The following is an 18,254-nucleotide window of genomic DNA, read 5'->3' as shown; positions in this document are numbered from 1 at the left end:
TGTGTAAATTATTCGTTATTATAGACTTTACATAGCTTAAACTATTAATTAAATATTAGAAAAGGAAGTTCATGTTGTGATCGTCCAGCATCAGTTATCTTCCACCTGTCCCGGTTGGTGACGACGCTCTCTTGCAGGTGACCTGTCATTTTCGCTGTGTAAACAGATAGGTTACCAGGGTGATGTTCTGTTTCCTACCAGTTGGCGGAGGTGATGACTAGGGTCAGCTGTTCTTCCGAGATAAACTGTGATGCGGTTACAATTAATCTTATCCAGATCTGCATATACCTTTGAGAGAGAAACTCCCGTATTAGTGGTTGTTTAGCTGATCACGTGACTGTTTAAAGCGCTCTAACTTTGTAAGCTCGTAAACAGGTCTACCTCACCTGTTGAGGTCATGTGTGCCCGAGTTACCTTTTTATTAATCACTTTACATTTAAGTATATCATATTATAATTAGATATTGTCATATAGCAGGTACAGACTGTATATTTAAAGCTATAAGGTTTATCTTTAAATATTATATCTATTATTTGAGGTATTCTGACACTAGCAATTTCTAGTCACTCAATTTCATTACAAATCTTCAAATAAATCAAAGCATTTTTAACATTTCTTTTAATTATGCACTGTAAAAAAATCAACCACTAAAAAAAAAATGTAACCAACAAAATTACTAAGATCCCTTTGAATTTATATCATTAATATTGAGTTTAAACTCTGAAAAGTCTTGAATAGTATAAATAAATTGCACAATTACAAAGAAGTTATAATATAATTATGTAAACTTTTTTCCAAACAATATACTTCAAAATAAATTAAACATTTTTAAAATAATGTTTTGGATTTTAGCAATAAGGTCCTTTAGTTGCAAGAATGCATTTCATTTAAAAACGCTTGCAATATAGAGTTGAAATAAAAAGATTGCATTGTTATCATTGTTATTAGTAAAAATTTGTTTTTTATTTTAGCAAGAAAATGTTATGCAAGAAAGCATTGCTTTCTAAATACGTGCAGTGCAAGGTTAAAATCTAAAGACTGCTGCAACATTGTAGTCTGTTCTGAATGAAAATGAGCCACTGAGACAATTAGTATTATTACAAATCTAAGTAAAAGCTTGTATATAACATTCTCCAGATGTCAATTTACTGCACCAAAGTACTAAATGCACTGAACAGTGGCCAACATTGCAAGTACATCGCTCTTGAGATTTGAATGTTGGTGGCAGACTTGAGAAATTGCAGAGTGATTTGGCAGCAGGTCTTTTCCAGCATGTGTTTATTCGGCAGAGCTTTGTGGGGTGATGACGCTGTCTTTTTCACTGACTGACACACATGCATTGTGGAATACACTGAACGTTTGTTCAGAGCGTTTGTTTGGCCTGCGCTGCTCTAACCCAGCACGTTCCAGAATTAACATGCAGGGCCGGGGACGTACTGTTGGTAACCTGATTTTCAATTCTGTGAAACGTACGTGTGACTCTGGGTTGTCGTATCAGTTAGCCTAGATTGAGTTTAAAGTTGCATTTGGGCTTTTTATGGAAATCTTTAATCTGTCTCATTTATTATATGCCTTGAAGAATAATCTTTCAGAAGCCATTCATACAAGAAAGCCGTTTGCTGTAGTTGTAAGTAGAAAGGTCAGTAATCCACTTAGTTCTGCTCATCTCAACAGATGATTGACAGCTGTTTTCGGGCGACTTTGCTCTCTATATGCTCAGTTTATGTATGAGTTGGGAAATTGGACAATTGAAAACTATATCAGCAAAAAATATGCATGTCCAATCAAGTGCATAGTGTTCACATTTCAATTCAGTTCACACTTATTTGTATAGCGCTTTTCACAATACACATGGATTCAAAGCAGCTTTACAAAAACTGCATGAGTCCACACACAGTACAATTTAGAGTGATCGTTTATCAGAGCTAACTGTCTAAGTTATGTATTTCAGAAATGTACATACCGGTATACAAATCACAGTTAGCTAAAAATGTACAAATCTAAACAATGTAATGATTTAAGGCAGAAACGATGAGCTCATTGAAGTAATGAATACTTGTTTGTTAACAAATGATTATGACATATAGAAAATTGTAGCATTGGTGCATGTTGATTCAGAGTTTGCGTCATCTAAAGTCCTGGCAGGAGTTGGCGCCGTCTCTTTACAGGTGTTGGGGCATCTGAAGTCTTCATGAGTCTTCATCAAGGCTTCATGAGTGTCATTGGAGTGTGATGTTGTTTTAAAAACTTTTTGATCATTTGACAAACGATAATACTCTATTAACGGCACAAACAATATGGTTTGTCTAAGGATCCTGTTTTAGTGACTGCAGTGTTTCTGTGCATCAGTTTAAAGGCCACATGAGGGCAGCATCTGTAAACGTGTTTTCTCTGGCCAACAAACGGACATGGTGTCATTATGATTCAGGCTGCATCACAAGTCAGAATTAGAATTCAGATCGGGACTCTATACACAAGAATGCTTTGTCAAACGATTCTTCTTGTTTTAAAAGAATGAAAGGTATAGAACTACATTCAAATATGATTGCAAATGCAATACATGAAACAATTAGAGAACAATTTTTGCTTATCATTCATTGGTTTAAGTACTAAAAAAGCTATTTCTACAAAAAGCTATTTCTATTTAGAAAGCTTTCTTTTGCATAAGTAATGCTTGTATCGAACACAATTTCAAGCTCATTTTTAAGAGTGTTATGCTCTATGGTCTTACTGACTTGATATCTTGTGTTGTTTCTTTCATGGCAACTCTTGTTGGGCTCCACCAGAACAGTTAGTGTTGACCCCTCTTAGCCAGGACTCCCCCCTCCGGCAGGACCAGCCCGTGGGATCCAACATGTGCTCCCATCTGGCAGACAGGTTTGAGAAAAGTGAGTGCCCTGCCCAAGCGGGCCGCTGCCTCCCGCTACTGCTTGGAGCCTCACAGGTGCATGAAGCCGCCAATTCCTTCAGCCCGCACTGCATGGATAGACTAATAAAGCTAACGTTCTCTGCACTCTTTCATGCCCAGGGTCATTCCTACAGTTTGGTGAATATTGGACTGAGCAGGTTTGTTAAAAACCTTTTAATAATTCAATTGTTTTTTTATTAGTTTAATCAGAGGAGAAAACATCTGTCTATCAGAAAAACACACTGGTCAAGCCCAGGCTATAACCTAATAATTCTGACCAAATATTTCATATGTGGTCTAGAAAATTTGTGAACATTTAAGCTATAATGAAGCCCATTACTAGCTAGAAAAGATATGCTAGCAGAAGATTAACATTTAGGAAGAATTTTAATAGACACATAAAATCAATTTGAAAAATAAACATTTTTATGTCCAGTATAAATTGACACATCAGGGTGGTGGACATGTTATGTTTTATGCTTTTAGATAAGTTTTCTAAAAATGAGGAAGAGACATTTTTATTCTTCCCTAAGCACTTCCCTAAGCATTAAGCACCGCCACTATTTCTAAGTGCGTTCAACCAAAGTCCATTTAAGGCAAGTCTATTAACTCGGCGGCCATCTTTGAAACGCCTCTCGGGCAGCTATTTCATTAATGCAAGTACAGCTCCTGTCTCTTTGAATGGGGAAAAATCTAATTCTCCGAAGCTATTCACCAAGCTTACGATTAAATTTCATATTTGAAATCACCAATGAAATCTGACAACAACCATCTCAAAAATGTAGTTTCTAAATGTTGAAATCATGACAAAAAAAATCCAACACATTTTCTCAGGCTGGACCAGCCAATGCGCATGTGCATTTATAAGCACATCTGGAGCTTCTAAATGCAGCTGCAGTGAGGCAAAGAATTTACCAATACTTTTATTTAGAAGGCAGGGCTTATTCATAGTAATATGAGAGCACCGTCTTTGTATATCTAAAGTCTTTGCTAATACTTTGGCTGTGTCTGAAATCACATAGCCTGCTCTCTTGAGTAGGTACTTATTTTGAATAAGTAATTACTTCATGACCGCTAAAAAGTATGTTCCATATAGTAGGAATGTGTGTAGTTAGTATGAATATAATTTGGACATACATGTAATCTGTCGCTTCACTGCCATTAACAAACCAGATTCAGATTCATTCTTTATTGTCCTCGATAGAGGACATTTGTTTTCATAGACTGTACCAGGAGCAAAAACATTTACAGTAAATAAATGAGGGATTCTGTGAATTCAACACTCTTATAGCTGAGAGTACAAAACTTTTCCCTTGCCGTGATTCTTTTTATGGCCTCTCCTGTCCAAATCCTCTCCCGTGGCCTCATGGGATAGTAAAGTATCCATCGTATGCGCACTTTAGAATCTCAAAAGAAGAAGTAGGTCATCTGAGTACTTTTTGTCTATATTCTTTTATGAGTACTGTGAATTCGGCTAATATTTTGTCACATACTGTTTGTCGGCTTCTTTATAGTAGGGAAGTATATGATTTCGGGTGCAGCCTTTGTTGATGGACTTGCTTTCCCTCCAAGGAAATTATGTCTCTTCTAGTAAGTCATGTGATTTAGCAAATGTGCTTAAGATTTTAAAGGGCAAGTAGCACTATAACAGGGTGTACTGGAATGGTTTTACACCTTTAAAATATATGTATCACAACAATTAGGTTTTTTATGTCAAAGAATTTGTACACTAAATGCTCAAAATTGCTAGTTTAAAAAATATACATGTGACTTTTATTTCAAAGTTTTTTAAAAATGTTATAATAATCGTTCTATGCATGGAAAACCATGTGGCATGAAAAGTTGATTAACATTTTATGTGAAAAATGTATTGTTTCATGGGGACATAAAATCCACCAAACTGTAAGAATGACCCCACACAGACATGGTTTGCGTCAAGGGATGCACCAAAATGCATGCAATGCATTACAGAAATAACAGTCCTTTTGGTCTTGATGCTAGTTAGTAAGCCAGGGGTCAGACTGTGACGCTTGCATGGCTTGTGCATGAGGTTGTGGGTGGCTGATGTGCCTGGTGGTGTAAGTGAACAATCTCACCTGCGCTCTCGGATAAACCCCGGTCAGGATTAGATACAGGTGAAGTTGCAGAGCTGACAGAAAGAGGATTACCTTCCCTGGTCACTGTGCCTGTAAGAGGCTTTCGTTCCTCATTCACCCTTTTCCATCGGCATAGCGACCCAGGCTACGAGCACATCCCCCATTCCCCTTTGGGGCCACCAGGACCTGTGGGTCACCTTGACTACGGGACCAACATGCCACGCCGAGGGCGCAACAGGTCTAGGAGGGGCTCTGTAGGTAAAGGGTTTCTGGACTTCTGGTGGAGAGGCCACACGTGAGCATGTGGGAACAAGGGATGGGCGGATCGGTCCTGAAATATTGATACTTGTGACACTGATGCCACATATAGGATAGATCCACATAAAATCGATCCTCTGGTTTATTAGAATGCTTTAATTATTTAATTAGCATGACATTTAATATGCATCATTAGTTTTAAAGAGATAGTGTAGCTTATCTCCACTTGAGCAGAACGCTGGAAAGCACAAGTCATTACTGCAGGGTCATTCTCCGAAAAATGTTTCAACTTTGGTTGATTTTCCAAAAATACTGATTTGAATTCAGTTCAGTTCATTTTTCTCCCATAAAAGTTGATGGTAAGTATTTATTAACATTGACATTATTGCTACTACTAATAATGACAGCCTGAGTTTTATTCATTTTATTTCACACATTAAGTAAATGTAATTTTTTTTTTAAATGTTCTAAGATGGTGTCCGTCACCTCAAAATACTTCTAATCAGACTATAAGAAATGTATTATTTATATAAAAATATAATCAATATTTCATTATTCTTTCTATGAAAATCTTTCACACAAACATTAAACAATGTAAAACCAATAACATTTTAATGAACTGATTTGAGCAGCCTATTTTTACTTTGAACTTTGACCTTGGAGTTTTATAACTTTTTAAGTTTTAACATTGAGAATAGAACAACAACAAAAATCAAGGGACAAGCATTTTAAGTTATATTATTAATTGAAATATTTTAAGCTTTAAACAAAATGATCCATACATACAGACACTTAATATACTTAAATAAATAAATAAATAAAAAGTCAATTTCATAGTATATTTAATAAACATAACATTATGCCTTTTATATATGTAAAGTCTCTATGAAATCTTTTTCATAATTGAAAAGTCAAGGGACAGATTTGTCACCATGACCGAGGACAAACAGAGACAGCAATGCTTGCTATTCACGTTTAGTGTTCCATGAAAGAAAAACAATTTTGTTGTAGAAACGACATGAGGGTGCCTTTGTTAATATAATTTTTACTTTACCGTCAGAAATCACAAAACTTTACATTTATTAGAGGTATCAGCATTGAATACTTGCCATAGGATTGAAGAAATAACTCGCCTATCCCTATAGTGGGAGACTGTAGCTGTATGCAGTTTGCAAATGAAGAGCCTTGTTGAGCATGTCATATTTTCTTTCTTTGGATTTTGTTTGGTTGTCTGTATGACCTCTGTACCACTATAAAGATTTGCTGGTTCACTGTCCTCTTGAACCCATTCCAGTGCCATTGTGTTGCCGTAGCAGAAAATTCTAGACAATAGAGGAATTTGACACCCATTTGAACAGCACGACCAAAGTCTGACTAATCAGAGTAGTATAATACAGACGGAGAGATGTGCAGTGATATTGCATGGAATAAGAGAGGCCCGCTGAATGAATGCATGCAGGTATAAGAGAATGCGTTGGGTAAAGTGAGCACGGTTACAAAGGCATTGGGATGAATAATGCAACCCAGGGCTATTCATAATTTAAAAGCATGCTGCTTTTTAGTGTTGAAAAGCTGGCGGATGGCCAAATGTCCACACTCACCCCACACTGGGCCTAGGGTCAAACTCAGTGATATATATATATATGTGTGTGTGTGTGTATGTATGTATGTATATAAGTAAATTAAATAAATATTGCGTCTCGTAGATGCAGAAAGAAATTAAAATATCCTTAAGTTTTTGTAAGGACATCTTTTTTTATGTTTGGAAATCAAGTGTTTAATCATGTTTTGAGCTGAAATGTTGTGCTATACTTTTCTTCATCAATTGTTGACAGTGTTTGGGTGTGATTTAGTCGCACAAAAATGGAACAATATTGTTTGTTTCTTGGTCCTTATCTGAGGGCAAAAGTCAGTGCAGATCTTAGCTTCCCAGTTTTATCAGCACATGTTGGGAAACTGTGAATTGAGTACTTGTTGATAATCTTAACCTGGGCCTATGTGTCCTTTATGAAACTGTTATGTGTCCAGTCTATGTACTGCACATAATTTACCAGTATGTTTCTGATTCCATGGTTCTGTGATGTTAATCAGATACAAAGTGTCTGCCGGTGTGGCCATTTTTTCGCTGAATAAACTTTTAAGTCACATCTCATGGGCCTTGTACCGATCTTTAAGATTGAATGGCGGGGTTGGGGATTGGAAGAATAGGAAAGAGAAAATGAAAGTGTGAGAGGAAGAGAGTGATCATTCAGAGCGGTCTTATGTGATGCATGATGAAAAGTGTGTCAATCCTGATTCTTTGGCCCTAGTTGAGTACGTCTTAGGAACTCTCATGAACGTCTATGGTCAGGGTTGCTTTGATATCTCTATCTGGAAATGTTTAAAGCAGTGGTTCTCAACTGCTGGGTCACAGAAGGGAAAATATAATGCTAAATGCAAATAATAAAATAACATTCTTTGAAAAAAAGGTTCATTGGGGTTCTATGGTTCTTGACTCAATTTTAAAGAACCAATTTTATGAGCCAAAAATGTTCTATAAGGAGAAATGTCTTAAATGAATGGATAATACTTTCATTTTATTCTACTGATAAAGTGTTTACGAGGTGTTTAATTCTTAAAATCGAATCAAAATAAATAAAGAATTACAACAAAATGTATTAAAACAAAATCCATAAAAGGATCTTATGATGGGAACCCCTAAAAGGTTCTAAATAAAGCGCCTGACAGAACCCTTTAAGGTTCTATATAAACCTTTTCTTTTAAAGATAACTATAACAATAATGATATAGTTCTTAAAATCGAATCCACTAGACTTTAAAGAGCTCGAGCATTTAAAGTGGCAGACAATGTAACTGCAGCAGGCGCTTATAATAAACAATGTTATATTCCATTGGTGTGGACGCTAATATAGTTCGTTTTTTTGCTGTGAACGGGCATTTAGAGTGTATAATTATGCATGCTAGTTAGGATAGCAAAATTAATATGCTTATTAATTTAAAAAATACAAAATTAATAAAAGGCTTATTTATTTTGAACCTTAAGAATCAGCTGAGAGCCATTGTAGTTTAAACCACTAGTTTACAGCTGTAGTTCTTGTTGCAATTAAGTCTGAAGTCACCTTGAAAGAGACAATAGACATAATCTATGACTCCGTAAAAACACTTTTAAGGGCCAGTGTATTCTGCACTAAAATACACAACACCGCACATAAGTACAAGTTCACACAATTCTCAGTTAATGACAAGATAGTTATCCGTGGTCAAGCTGGCCTTTGACACCAAAGAGATGAGTGCTTGCTATATTTACATGCAGATCACAAAAAGCAAAAAGATCTGATGGAGATACCGCCCAGTATGATCATGTGGGTATATTTAAGCTGGTTTATGGTTTATGGTTTTGCACGATTGACTAGCAGATAAAGGGCTCGATATGGTTCAAGAGACGGCATAGTTGTGTCTAGATGGGGGGAAAAGTCAATAGCAAAGCAACAATTATATACTGTTTATTTGCAAGCAAATTAGCAGCAAATACATAAAAGGTAAAAATTAATTAAATATAGGCCTATATATATATATATATATATATATATATATGTATATGTTTTTGTTTTTTTCTGAAGGGTCACCATGTTCAGTCACTGCAAAGACACAGAGTGGAGCCTAAAAATATCCAGTTTGCCCCTTATATAAATATATATATAGCCTACTGCTGTCAAATCGATTAATCGTGAATAATCGCATCTAACATAAAAGTTTGTTTATATAATATATGTGTATGTCACATACACATCTATTATATAAACACAAACTTTTGTTAGATGCGATTAATCGATTTGACAGCACTAATATAATTTGTTACTTTCAATATTTATCTTTTAAAATATTGAATATTAACTATAAATATATTTTTATCTCTTTCTATAAAAGTCTAATTATATTCTTTAACTTTTTAATTTGTTCCCTTATTCGCATTTGTTGTGACAACTGTCTTATGCAAATAATAACATAAACAAATAGTGTTTATTTATAGTGTTATAGGCTAATATAATTATTTTGTTGACGTCAGTATCTGTAAGTCAAACCTTTTGAGACTTGTATGGTATAGGGCAAAATCTTTTGGTTAACAATAATATAATGTGTGGCCTAGTGCATGTTAATAATCCATAAATCCCACAATATTCAGATCAGTTGTCTATATGTTTTTAATGACGTATTTTTTAACCTTTATTTGTTCCCCTATCCACATTTGTTTTAATCTTTGTAAGCTGTCTTAACCTTTTAAATTCTCCTATTACTGCTATGAATATTGACAAGTTGACCTTCAAACACGAACTCTTTGAGAAACAGCATATTTGTGCCTTCAGGTAAAATTTCCATCATAACAAGGAGGAGCAAATGAACAGGAAGTAAAAGTAAGCACGTTTAGTGCCTTTCGCACCATATTGTGGACACCGGCGTGACTCCCGAGCAGTGTCTGCGCCTTTAAATGTAAGGTTTTTGTGTTGTCTGACTGCGGATAGTGAAGCGGAGAGAGAACGCGCACTGTCTGGAGGGAAACCATCTTCTGTCACTGCAAAGACTCAACGGAGTGGAGCCTTATTAAAACGTCCACAGATTGACCCAAATGACCCGGTGGGAGAGGGTTTGGGGCTTGTCTGTTATAGAGGCTGAATGGAATGGGAGAAGTGACGCGTGTAGTCCATCTCTCCACGCCCGCTTTCGATCATGCAGCAGCTGGGTAAACTCTCCTGTCACATCCAGACAGAGCTGTTATTTACCGAGCGTACATTATTTATTATGTGCGGAAAATAATAATTTGGCAGTGGTCTTTGATGCTGCAACATTTGAGAGGGAATCGCTGCGTTCAGCGTACCAGTGGTTGCGTCTCAAACAAGAACAACCCCACGCGAGCGACGCGCCGCAATCGCTTACACTGGACGCATCGAAGCCCTACGTCATCGCATAATGTTTACCTCACGGACCAATCAGTGTTAAGCTCTAGGCTACTCCTGAATAAATAACATTATTTTTATCGATTCATTTATATTATTTTTCATTTTATTTAATTTCATTAATTTTAAAATGAAATATTATTTAATATACACATGGTTAGAAATTAAATATTATTTTATATAAATTATTATTATTATTATAAATATAATTATTGTATTGAAATATAATATTATGACTGTGGTGTAACGTAAGTTTAATTGTATTTTACTGGTAAAATCATTTTATTTCATTCGGACGGCGAAAATTCTCTGCGAGCGTCAAGAACAAAAAAACGGCTACGCAACGCTTTTATAATGGGAAGATGTACGCGTTATGACTCTGACACAGTATTATAAATGTTCGAATCAGACGCGTATGGTGACTAAAATGCAGTCTAGGTAGGCAGCGTGCTAGGTTTTGAGACACAGCCATTGTCTCTGCTTTTCGTTTCAGCGCATCGTGAATAAACAGGTGTTTCCACGGAATAAAGAGGCTTTTATAAAGATAAACAAATGCACAAGGTTTCCTACAAAGGTGTTTGCTGCACCATTGTGCTCCCATCAGCACATTCTATACAGGGGGTCCCGTGGGCGTCGCGCGTATTGCTGTATTGGTGACGGAGCTTTTGCTCGTGGTTGATGATGAGGTCGATGATGATGATGAGGAGGAGGATGGGAGAAATGGAAGAGACGGGGAGGGCGTTGCACAGAGGGAAACGTCATTGACACCAGGGGCGGCTTGCATCAGCACACAGTAGTAGTGTTTAGTGGCTAGCGCACTGAACTGTAAACTACATTTCTATGTCTGTTCTTCCTCCTGTCTTGTTCCACGCACACTCACGCTAGCCTCGCCTCTCTCCCATCACTCGAACGGTGCAGGACCCGCGTGCTCGGCCGCCGGCTACCGCAAGGCAGAGGATGAGATGTCCGGAACCACATCACAGGCGGACCCGATAGATGCCACAGCGCGGATCGTGCTGCTCAACCGAGCCCAAACCACCAAATTTTGTGACAACCATGTCAGGTGAGTTCATTTAAGTCTTTATTGCACCGAACAGGAAACTGTTAAATTGCAGTTTGAAATTATTCTAGCTTGTTTTATTGTGCTCTTAATGTATACTTTGTTTAAGCTGAACATCGTCAAGTAGCCTATCCGTTAATGTTGTATTTTTGTGACTGTAAATTTGCAGTTTTAAAAGAATGTTAAATATACTGAAAACAATTGTATCTTTGTTGCAGGTCTCTAAGGTTGTCTTTTTAAAAAGAGATGGAAAAGACTCCCCTCTTTGTTGTTAGTTTTAATATAAATACAAATGATCAGCATTTACTGTAACTTGCACTATCAACAAGAAAACAATACTACAATATTTTTGCTTAATTTGTCTTTTGTTTATGTGCACTAATGTTAAAAAGTTCGGGGTCAGTAATGTTTTTGAAAGAAGTATCCTATGCTCACCAAGGCTCTGTTTATTTGAGAGAAAAAAATAGAGTTAAACAGCAATATTGTGAAGTATTATTACAATTTAGAAATAACTATTTTCTATTTGAATATGTTTTAAAATGTAATTTATTCCTTTGATGGTAAAGCTGAATTTTCAGCATCATTACTCCAGTCTTCAGTGTCACACGATCCTTTAGAAATCATTTTAATATGCTGATTTGCTGCTCAAGAAACATTTCTTATTATTATCAATGTTGAAAAAGGTTGTGCTGCTTAATAGGTTTGTGGAAACCGTGATACATATTTGTTTTACAAGATTCCTTGATGAATAAAAAGTTCAAAAGAACAGCATTTATTTGAAATCAAAATCAAGTAAAAAGTCTTTACTGTCACTTTAGATCAAGTTGATGCATCATTGCTGAATAAAAGTATTGATTTCATTCAACAACAAAAAAATAGTACTGACCCTAAACTTTTGAACAGTAGTGTATATAGGCCTACTGCTGAACATTTTTATCAAGTTGCTTAAAAAGTCTCATCAATTTTGTGTTTTTACACACAAATAATAAATGCGATATTTTGCGTTGCTTCAATAATAACTCAAATAATACACTAAGATTTTGTATATTTTTTATCAAATAAATTAAAGCTTTACCAAATTAAAGATGTCAGTTTCTCAGTAAACAGTAGTATGTTGATGTTTGCTTGAAATGCTCCTTAATTTTTTTCCCTTCAAAAAGCTGCTCGTTCATAGTTCATTTAGTGTTCTCAAATAATTTCAAGTTCATTTTGATTTGGACATGACGTGAAATGATGATATCAGAGTGATTAAGTTGTTTACTTGATAATTAGCCTGTCCATTTTCACCAGTTTGACCCATTCTGAAAGATGTGCGCACTTCAAAGAGGGGCAATATCCCATTGAAAGTGTGATCAGCCAGTCACTCCTCCCATTTTTCCTGTATTTCGCAGTCACTCTCAACTTTTTGTTTTTACCCGTTATTCTTGAATTAATTGTTAAATTAAGCGCACTGCATTTAATACCTCACCACCAACACCGCTGTTCCAACACTTTATGGTTCAACATAAAGATCATCTTATTAACCTCTAATGCTATGAGATTGATTACAAAAACTGCTTTAATCAAGTTTAGGTTTTCCCTCAGGGAAATTCCATGCTTAATGTATGCAAGTACGCATTGAACGCGACATCTGAATAGTTTCCATTAAGTGAAGCACTCAGAGATTTCCTGTGAGTACACCAAGGTCATGTTCCGGGCCGTGCTTGGCTAGAGTTCATCTGCAGTTCCTGAACAAAAAGTCTTTTGGTCTCCAAAGTGCCCAAGTCCTCTAAAGACTTAAGTGTTTCTTTATCTGTTGGATGGCTATTATATCAGTTTGATATGTGAAATTCTGCTGATGACAAAATGGCACTTTTTGAATCTTTATGTATATGATTGTGTTCTGAAAATGATAGGTCAATACTTGTAACAAAAGCCTGATAGATTTTGATCCCAGATCACTTTCATATTAGTGCCATAAAATGGAAGCTCATACAAAATCAACCTCTTAGTCCCGAAAACACTCACCCACACATACTTCATCGATCCACCAGTATATTCTAAAGATTTGATTCTGCTCTAAAAGGCTCTATTTTGGTTCCTGGAACAACAGGCGGGCCTAGAAATCCGTAGCTCTCTTGTCATTGGCTAATTTCAGTTCAGATGACCTGCTCAGCTCTGACCTTTTCTGTTCATCAGTTTCTCAGCATAATGCCTCTCTGACTGGAGCAGTGGAAATTTTAATAAGAATTATCTTATGCCTTAATCTTCATGTTTTATTTACCAACTGGTTTCTGCTTCCCATTGCATTGGCATCAATTGGTCACCTGTCAATCACAAAGTAACCAGATCAACAAATCCAGCAGAGCAATTATCCATATCAGTCTTTTAGGGTAACCCCAGGTACTACACATTATGGCGACGCCGGTTTGGGTTTCTGTGTGTGTGATTGGACCGCTGAATGTTAATGAAGGGGATCGTATGAATGGTTTCAGCCACTCTTTGATGTCAACGATAGCCTGTCGTACTTCCAGGTCAGCTACAGAGCTGCTGTTTGATGCCTAGTGTGGGTTACACTGGGTGTGTTAGGCTGTGAACTCATTGCCGATGTGCCCAGAAGGGTGTCATGTTTACAAAGAGGACCACGCTAGCACAAGAACACATGCTGTATTTTAGAAATATGCTTACGATTTGATTTACACTATAAGTGCCTCCAGATGCGGATCTAAAACACCCACACAAACAAATAGTGACTGATTTAGATGGGCAGCCTTGGGATGGAGGCAAATTTGTAGTCCCGGAGGTTATTTTTAGGGATTTTTAACAGCTATTTTAATGACTGTAAAACATTTACTGCCGCAATCAGCTATTCAAGAGGTACTTAGGGGTTTGATCAATACAGATAATTGACAGACATGCCGAGAAACATCCATCCTAACAGCACAAACACTTATTTTGGGATTGTTTATCTAAATTTAATGCAGTGAGCAATGAACTGTCAGGTGTATGTGAAAGCATATGGATCCTGGCTTATATCAAAACACTTACGACTGCTTTTTTTTTTAAATAGAAGCCTGAGTAGAGCTAATCCTAAAGTTGTGATCTTATGGCCCTGGTTGTATATATATAGATGTTTTGAAATAGTTTAAAGCTGATAGATTGCTTTTAAACACATCAATTTTCCCTTTTCTCCCTCTAGCACCGCTAAATACGGGATCCTTACCTTCCTGCCACGGTTCTTGTACGAACAGATCAGGCGAGCGGCTAATGCCTTCTTCCTCTTCATCGCTCTTATGCAGGTATGACACTTGGGATGCTCAGACAACTGTATGAACTGCATCTTCTTTGTTTTGAGGACCTCAAAGTACACAATGTGTTGCTCATATTGGTCTCTTTCAAAAGGGATATCCATCTGAGGAACCATACTGCTTATGCTGACCATATGACTTTCCGGTCATTTGCCAACATGTCCATTCGTGTATTATATCCATTTTTGGAAGTGGTCCACTAATTTCACTCTCAACCACTATGAGTCACGATCCACTCTCAATAACCGCTGCCACGTGATCCAATTAGATAGTATTGCATGAAAAAGAGTGAGCAAAATGGCTAAATAGCTAAAAGGTTTCTTCTTTGTGTCATGTTGTTTACTCAATACAATGTTTCCGAGGCTCAGTCACCCTCAAGTCATTCCAAATCTGTATGACGTTTTTTCTTTTTCTGTGGAACACAAATGAAGATATTTCGATAATGTACTCGTAACAATGTGAGATGACTAGAGCTTTTAAACTTCTGAAAGGACCATAACTATCATAATAGTCTATACAACTTGTACACTTTATTCCAGATCTTGTGAAGCCACACAGATTAAGATTTAGTTTTTGCTACCTTATCTTTTTCTTTTTATAAATGGGACTTTCCCAAAGCATGTTGTTGTATCACCAGAGTAAAGTATCTCATTTTATGTTTATCTGTGTGCATTTTCAAATGCAGCAAATCCCTGATGTCTCCCCAACGGGTCGCTACACAACGCTGGTGCCCCTTATCTTTATTCTGACCGTGGCTGGGATCAAGGAGATCATTGAGGATTATGTGAGTATTCTGCTGAATGGAGCGTTGCATTGACATTAAACTGTCCAGGCCTTGTTTTGACAACACTGGATAAGTGCATTGTCTTTGAAATTCAGTTGAAATTTTATATGAACAATGCTGATGATATGTCACATGTTGTGTTCCCACAGAAAAGACATAAAGCAGACAATACGGTGAACAAGAAGAAGACAACAGGTTGAGTGTTACAATCATTTTTGTGTAACTGGGTTAAAAATGAACTGAGGCAACTCATGCAACTTGAAGTAACAAAAATGCCCTAGAAAATTTGAGGGCTAGAAGTGCTTTGTTACGTTACATTTTATATATGTTGAAATACTATATTTGGCCTCTCAAGTTATGGGTTAGGTGCTAATCATTGCAGTCATGGTAGTGACCTATTTTGTCAAATATCTATATTCACTTGCAGCTAATATGAAATGTTTTTTAATTAAAGCTCTGAAAACACCATTAATATATACAATATTAATCATTATTAATACTTACTTTTTTTTTTACAATTAGCTTGCCTTTGCTCTTTAAGAACACAAATTTAATCATTTAATTTAATAATGTTAAATGTAACAAAAGAATTTTTAATATGCAATATTAAAAGCATCAGTCAGTTTCGCCCTATTTCACTATTAAACGTCGAAGGAAAGATTTTCTTCAGCATTATTGCTCAGAGATTGTCAACCTACCTATTAAAGAATGGCTTCATTGACACTTCAGTTCAAAAAGCGGGCATTCCAGGATTCTCAGGATGCTTAGAACACATCAGTGTTATCTGGCAACGAATTCAATCAGCTAAAAAGGAGAGGAAGGAGCTCCACGTGACATTCCTGGATTTGGCTAATGCATATGGTTCAGTGCCACATGAGCTTCTTTGGGCATCATTTGATTTTTTCAGGGTACCGATGTCGGTAACAAATTTAGTGAAAGCCTTTTTTGGAGATTTGCAATTTAGTTTCTCAACTCCAGAATTCAGCACTACATGGCAATGCTTAGAGGTTGGAATAATGGCAGGATGCACCATTTCTCCACTGGCTTTTACCATGGCAATGGAAGTAATCATTAGGGCATCAAAATGGGTAGTAGGAGGAGAGCGCTTGGCTTCTGGGAAGCGACTACCACCAATCAGAGCATACATGGATGACATGACAACCATGACTACAACGGTAGCCTGCACTAATCGGTTATTGGGGAAGTTAACAGCTAATATTGAATGGGCACGAATGCAATTTAAGCCCTCTAAATCAAGGAGCATCTCCATAATTAAAGGCAAGGTAGTAGATAAAACATTCTTCATTAATGGTGAGGCAATACCAACAGTTTCTCAGAAGCCAGTGAAGAGTCTAGGGAGATGGTACGATGGGGATCTAAAGGACACAGTTCGAGTGGGAGAAGTTAGACGACAAGCAGTGGAAGGGTTGAAGAGCATAAACAGCTGTGCTCTACCAGGCAAACTGAAACTCTGGTGCTTTCAGTTTGGTCTACTGCCAAGGTTGCTGTGGCCACTGACTGTGTATGAGGTTTCTTTGACAACAGTGGATAAGCTGGAAGCGTTAATAAGTTCATACATCAGGAAATGGTTGGGAGTTCCACGCTGCCTCAGCAGAGTGGGACTTTATAGTAAAGGAGTATTGCAGCTGCCAGTCTCTGCTTTAACCGAGGAGTTTAAGTGTGCCAAGGTCAGACTGGAAATGACTTTAGCAGAGTCACGCGACAAATGTGTAAGGGAGACAGCCCCTGTGGTAAAAACTGGTAGAAAGTGGTCAGCAAAGAAATCTGTAGTAGAGGCAAAGGCTGACCTTCAAATTGGGGATATCGTGGGACAGGTACAGCATGGAAGAGGGGGTTTTGGGCTCAGTTTAGCTCCTCCTAAATGGCACAAGGCAGGCCCAGCCCAAAGGAGGAAGCTGGTAGTCAACGAGGTGCGAAAGCAGGAGGAGAGGATGAGATGTATAAAGGCCATTTCCCAGGCCAAGCAGGGAGAGTGGATGAGATGGGAGAGTGTGGAACAACGCAAAATGGGCTGGCAAGACCTTTGGTCAATGGAAGAGAGTAGGATCAGTTTCCTTATTAGGTCAACATATGATGTTCTCCCATCACCGCAGAACCTAAACCTCTGGGTAGGAGAGGATCCATCTTGTCCTTTGTGTTCATCACCTGCCACATTAAGGCACATTTTGACAGGATGTAAGGTGGCTCTTAGCCAGGGTCGGTTTACTTGGCGCCATGACCAAGTATTGCGATGTTTGGCTTTAGCATTGGAAGGCAAGCGTAGTATGACCAATAAATTGCCGCCTGTTCTAGCAAAACATTACACGCAGAAGACAATATTCCTCCGCCCAGGCGAGCAACCACCAAGAAAAGGTGCTAACACCAATTCTCGCCCAGGACAACTGGAAGCTGCTAGGGACTGGAAGATGCTGGTTGATCTTGATCGACGGCTTATTTTTCCACCTGAGATTGCCACCACTAACCTACGACCAGATATTGTTTTGTGGTCTGGATCAGCACGCATTGTTCAACTGATAGAGTTAACAGTGCCATGGGAGGATGCGGTAGATGAGGCATATGAGAGGAAGAAACTGCGGTATGCTCATCTGGCCACTGAAGCAGAACAGCGAGGATGGAGAGTCCAGGTTTATCCAGTGGAAGTGGGTTGTCGTGGTTTTGTGGCACACACTACAACCCGGTTCCTCAGAGACGTCGGATTCAGTGGCCAAGAGTTGCGTCGTACAGTAAAGAACTTATCTGAAGCAGCAGAAAGGAGCAGCAACTGGCTGTGGTTGAGACGGAAAGATTCTAGCTGGCTGTGTACAGGCCGCCATGCTACGGTTTCGTAGAATTCTTGAAAACTTGAAAGGTCTGTTGGTTTATTTGTATAGGTTGTATAGTATTTACAGT

General features: G+C 37.6%; 1 protein-coding gene across 11 annotated transcripts in view; it reads left to right on the top strand.

Moving 5' to 3' along the window:
* The window catches only part of atp8a2 (ATPase phospholipid transporting 8A2), a 58,689-nt gene that overhangs the window by 356 nt on the left and 40,079 nt on the right, over positions 1-18,254 (top strand). For 2 of the 11 annotated variants that reach the window (XM_077244668.1, XM_077244673.1), the window contains exons 2-5: positions 11,132-11,276; positions 14,452-14,551; positions 15,246-15,344; positions 15,494-15,539. In XM_077244668.1, coding sequence (XP_077100783.1) covers positions 11,132-11,276; positions 14,452-14,551; positions 15,246-15,344; positions 15,494-15,539 — 390 coding nt within the window. Of the gene's footprint in view, positions 1-2,786; positions 2,889-5,125; positions 5,263-9,650; positions 10,000-11,098; positions 11,277-14,451; positions 14,552-15,245; positions 15,345-15,493; positions 15,540-18,254 lie in introns of those variants that run through there. The other 9 variants (XM_077244674.1, XM_077244666.1, XM_077244665.1 and 6 more) reach the window with 8 other exon arrangements.

Source organism: Siphateles boraxobius, unplaced genomic scaffold (assembly GCF_051911475.1).
Source record: "Siphateles boraxobius isolate OS27281-9 unplaced genomic scaffold, OSU_SipBor_1 26, whole genome shotgun sequence".
NCBI classification, from domain to species: Eukaryota; Metazoa; Chordata; class Actinopteri; order Cypriniformes; family Leuciscidae; genus Siphateles; species Siphateles boraxobius.
Note: the sequence above shows the minus strand (reverse complement) of the source record. Positions and strands in the feature narration are given on the sequence as shown.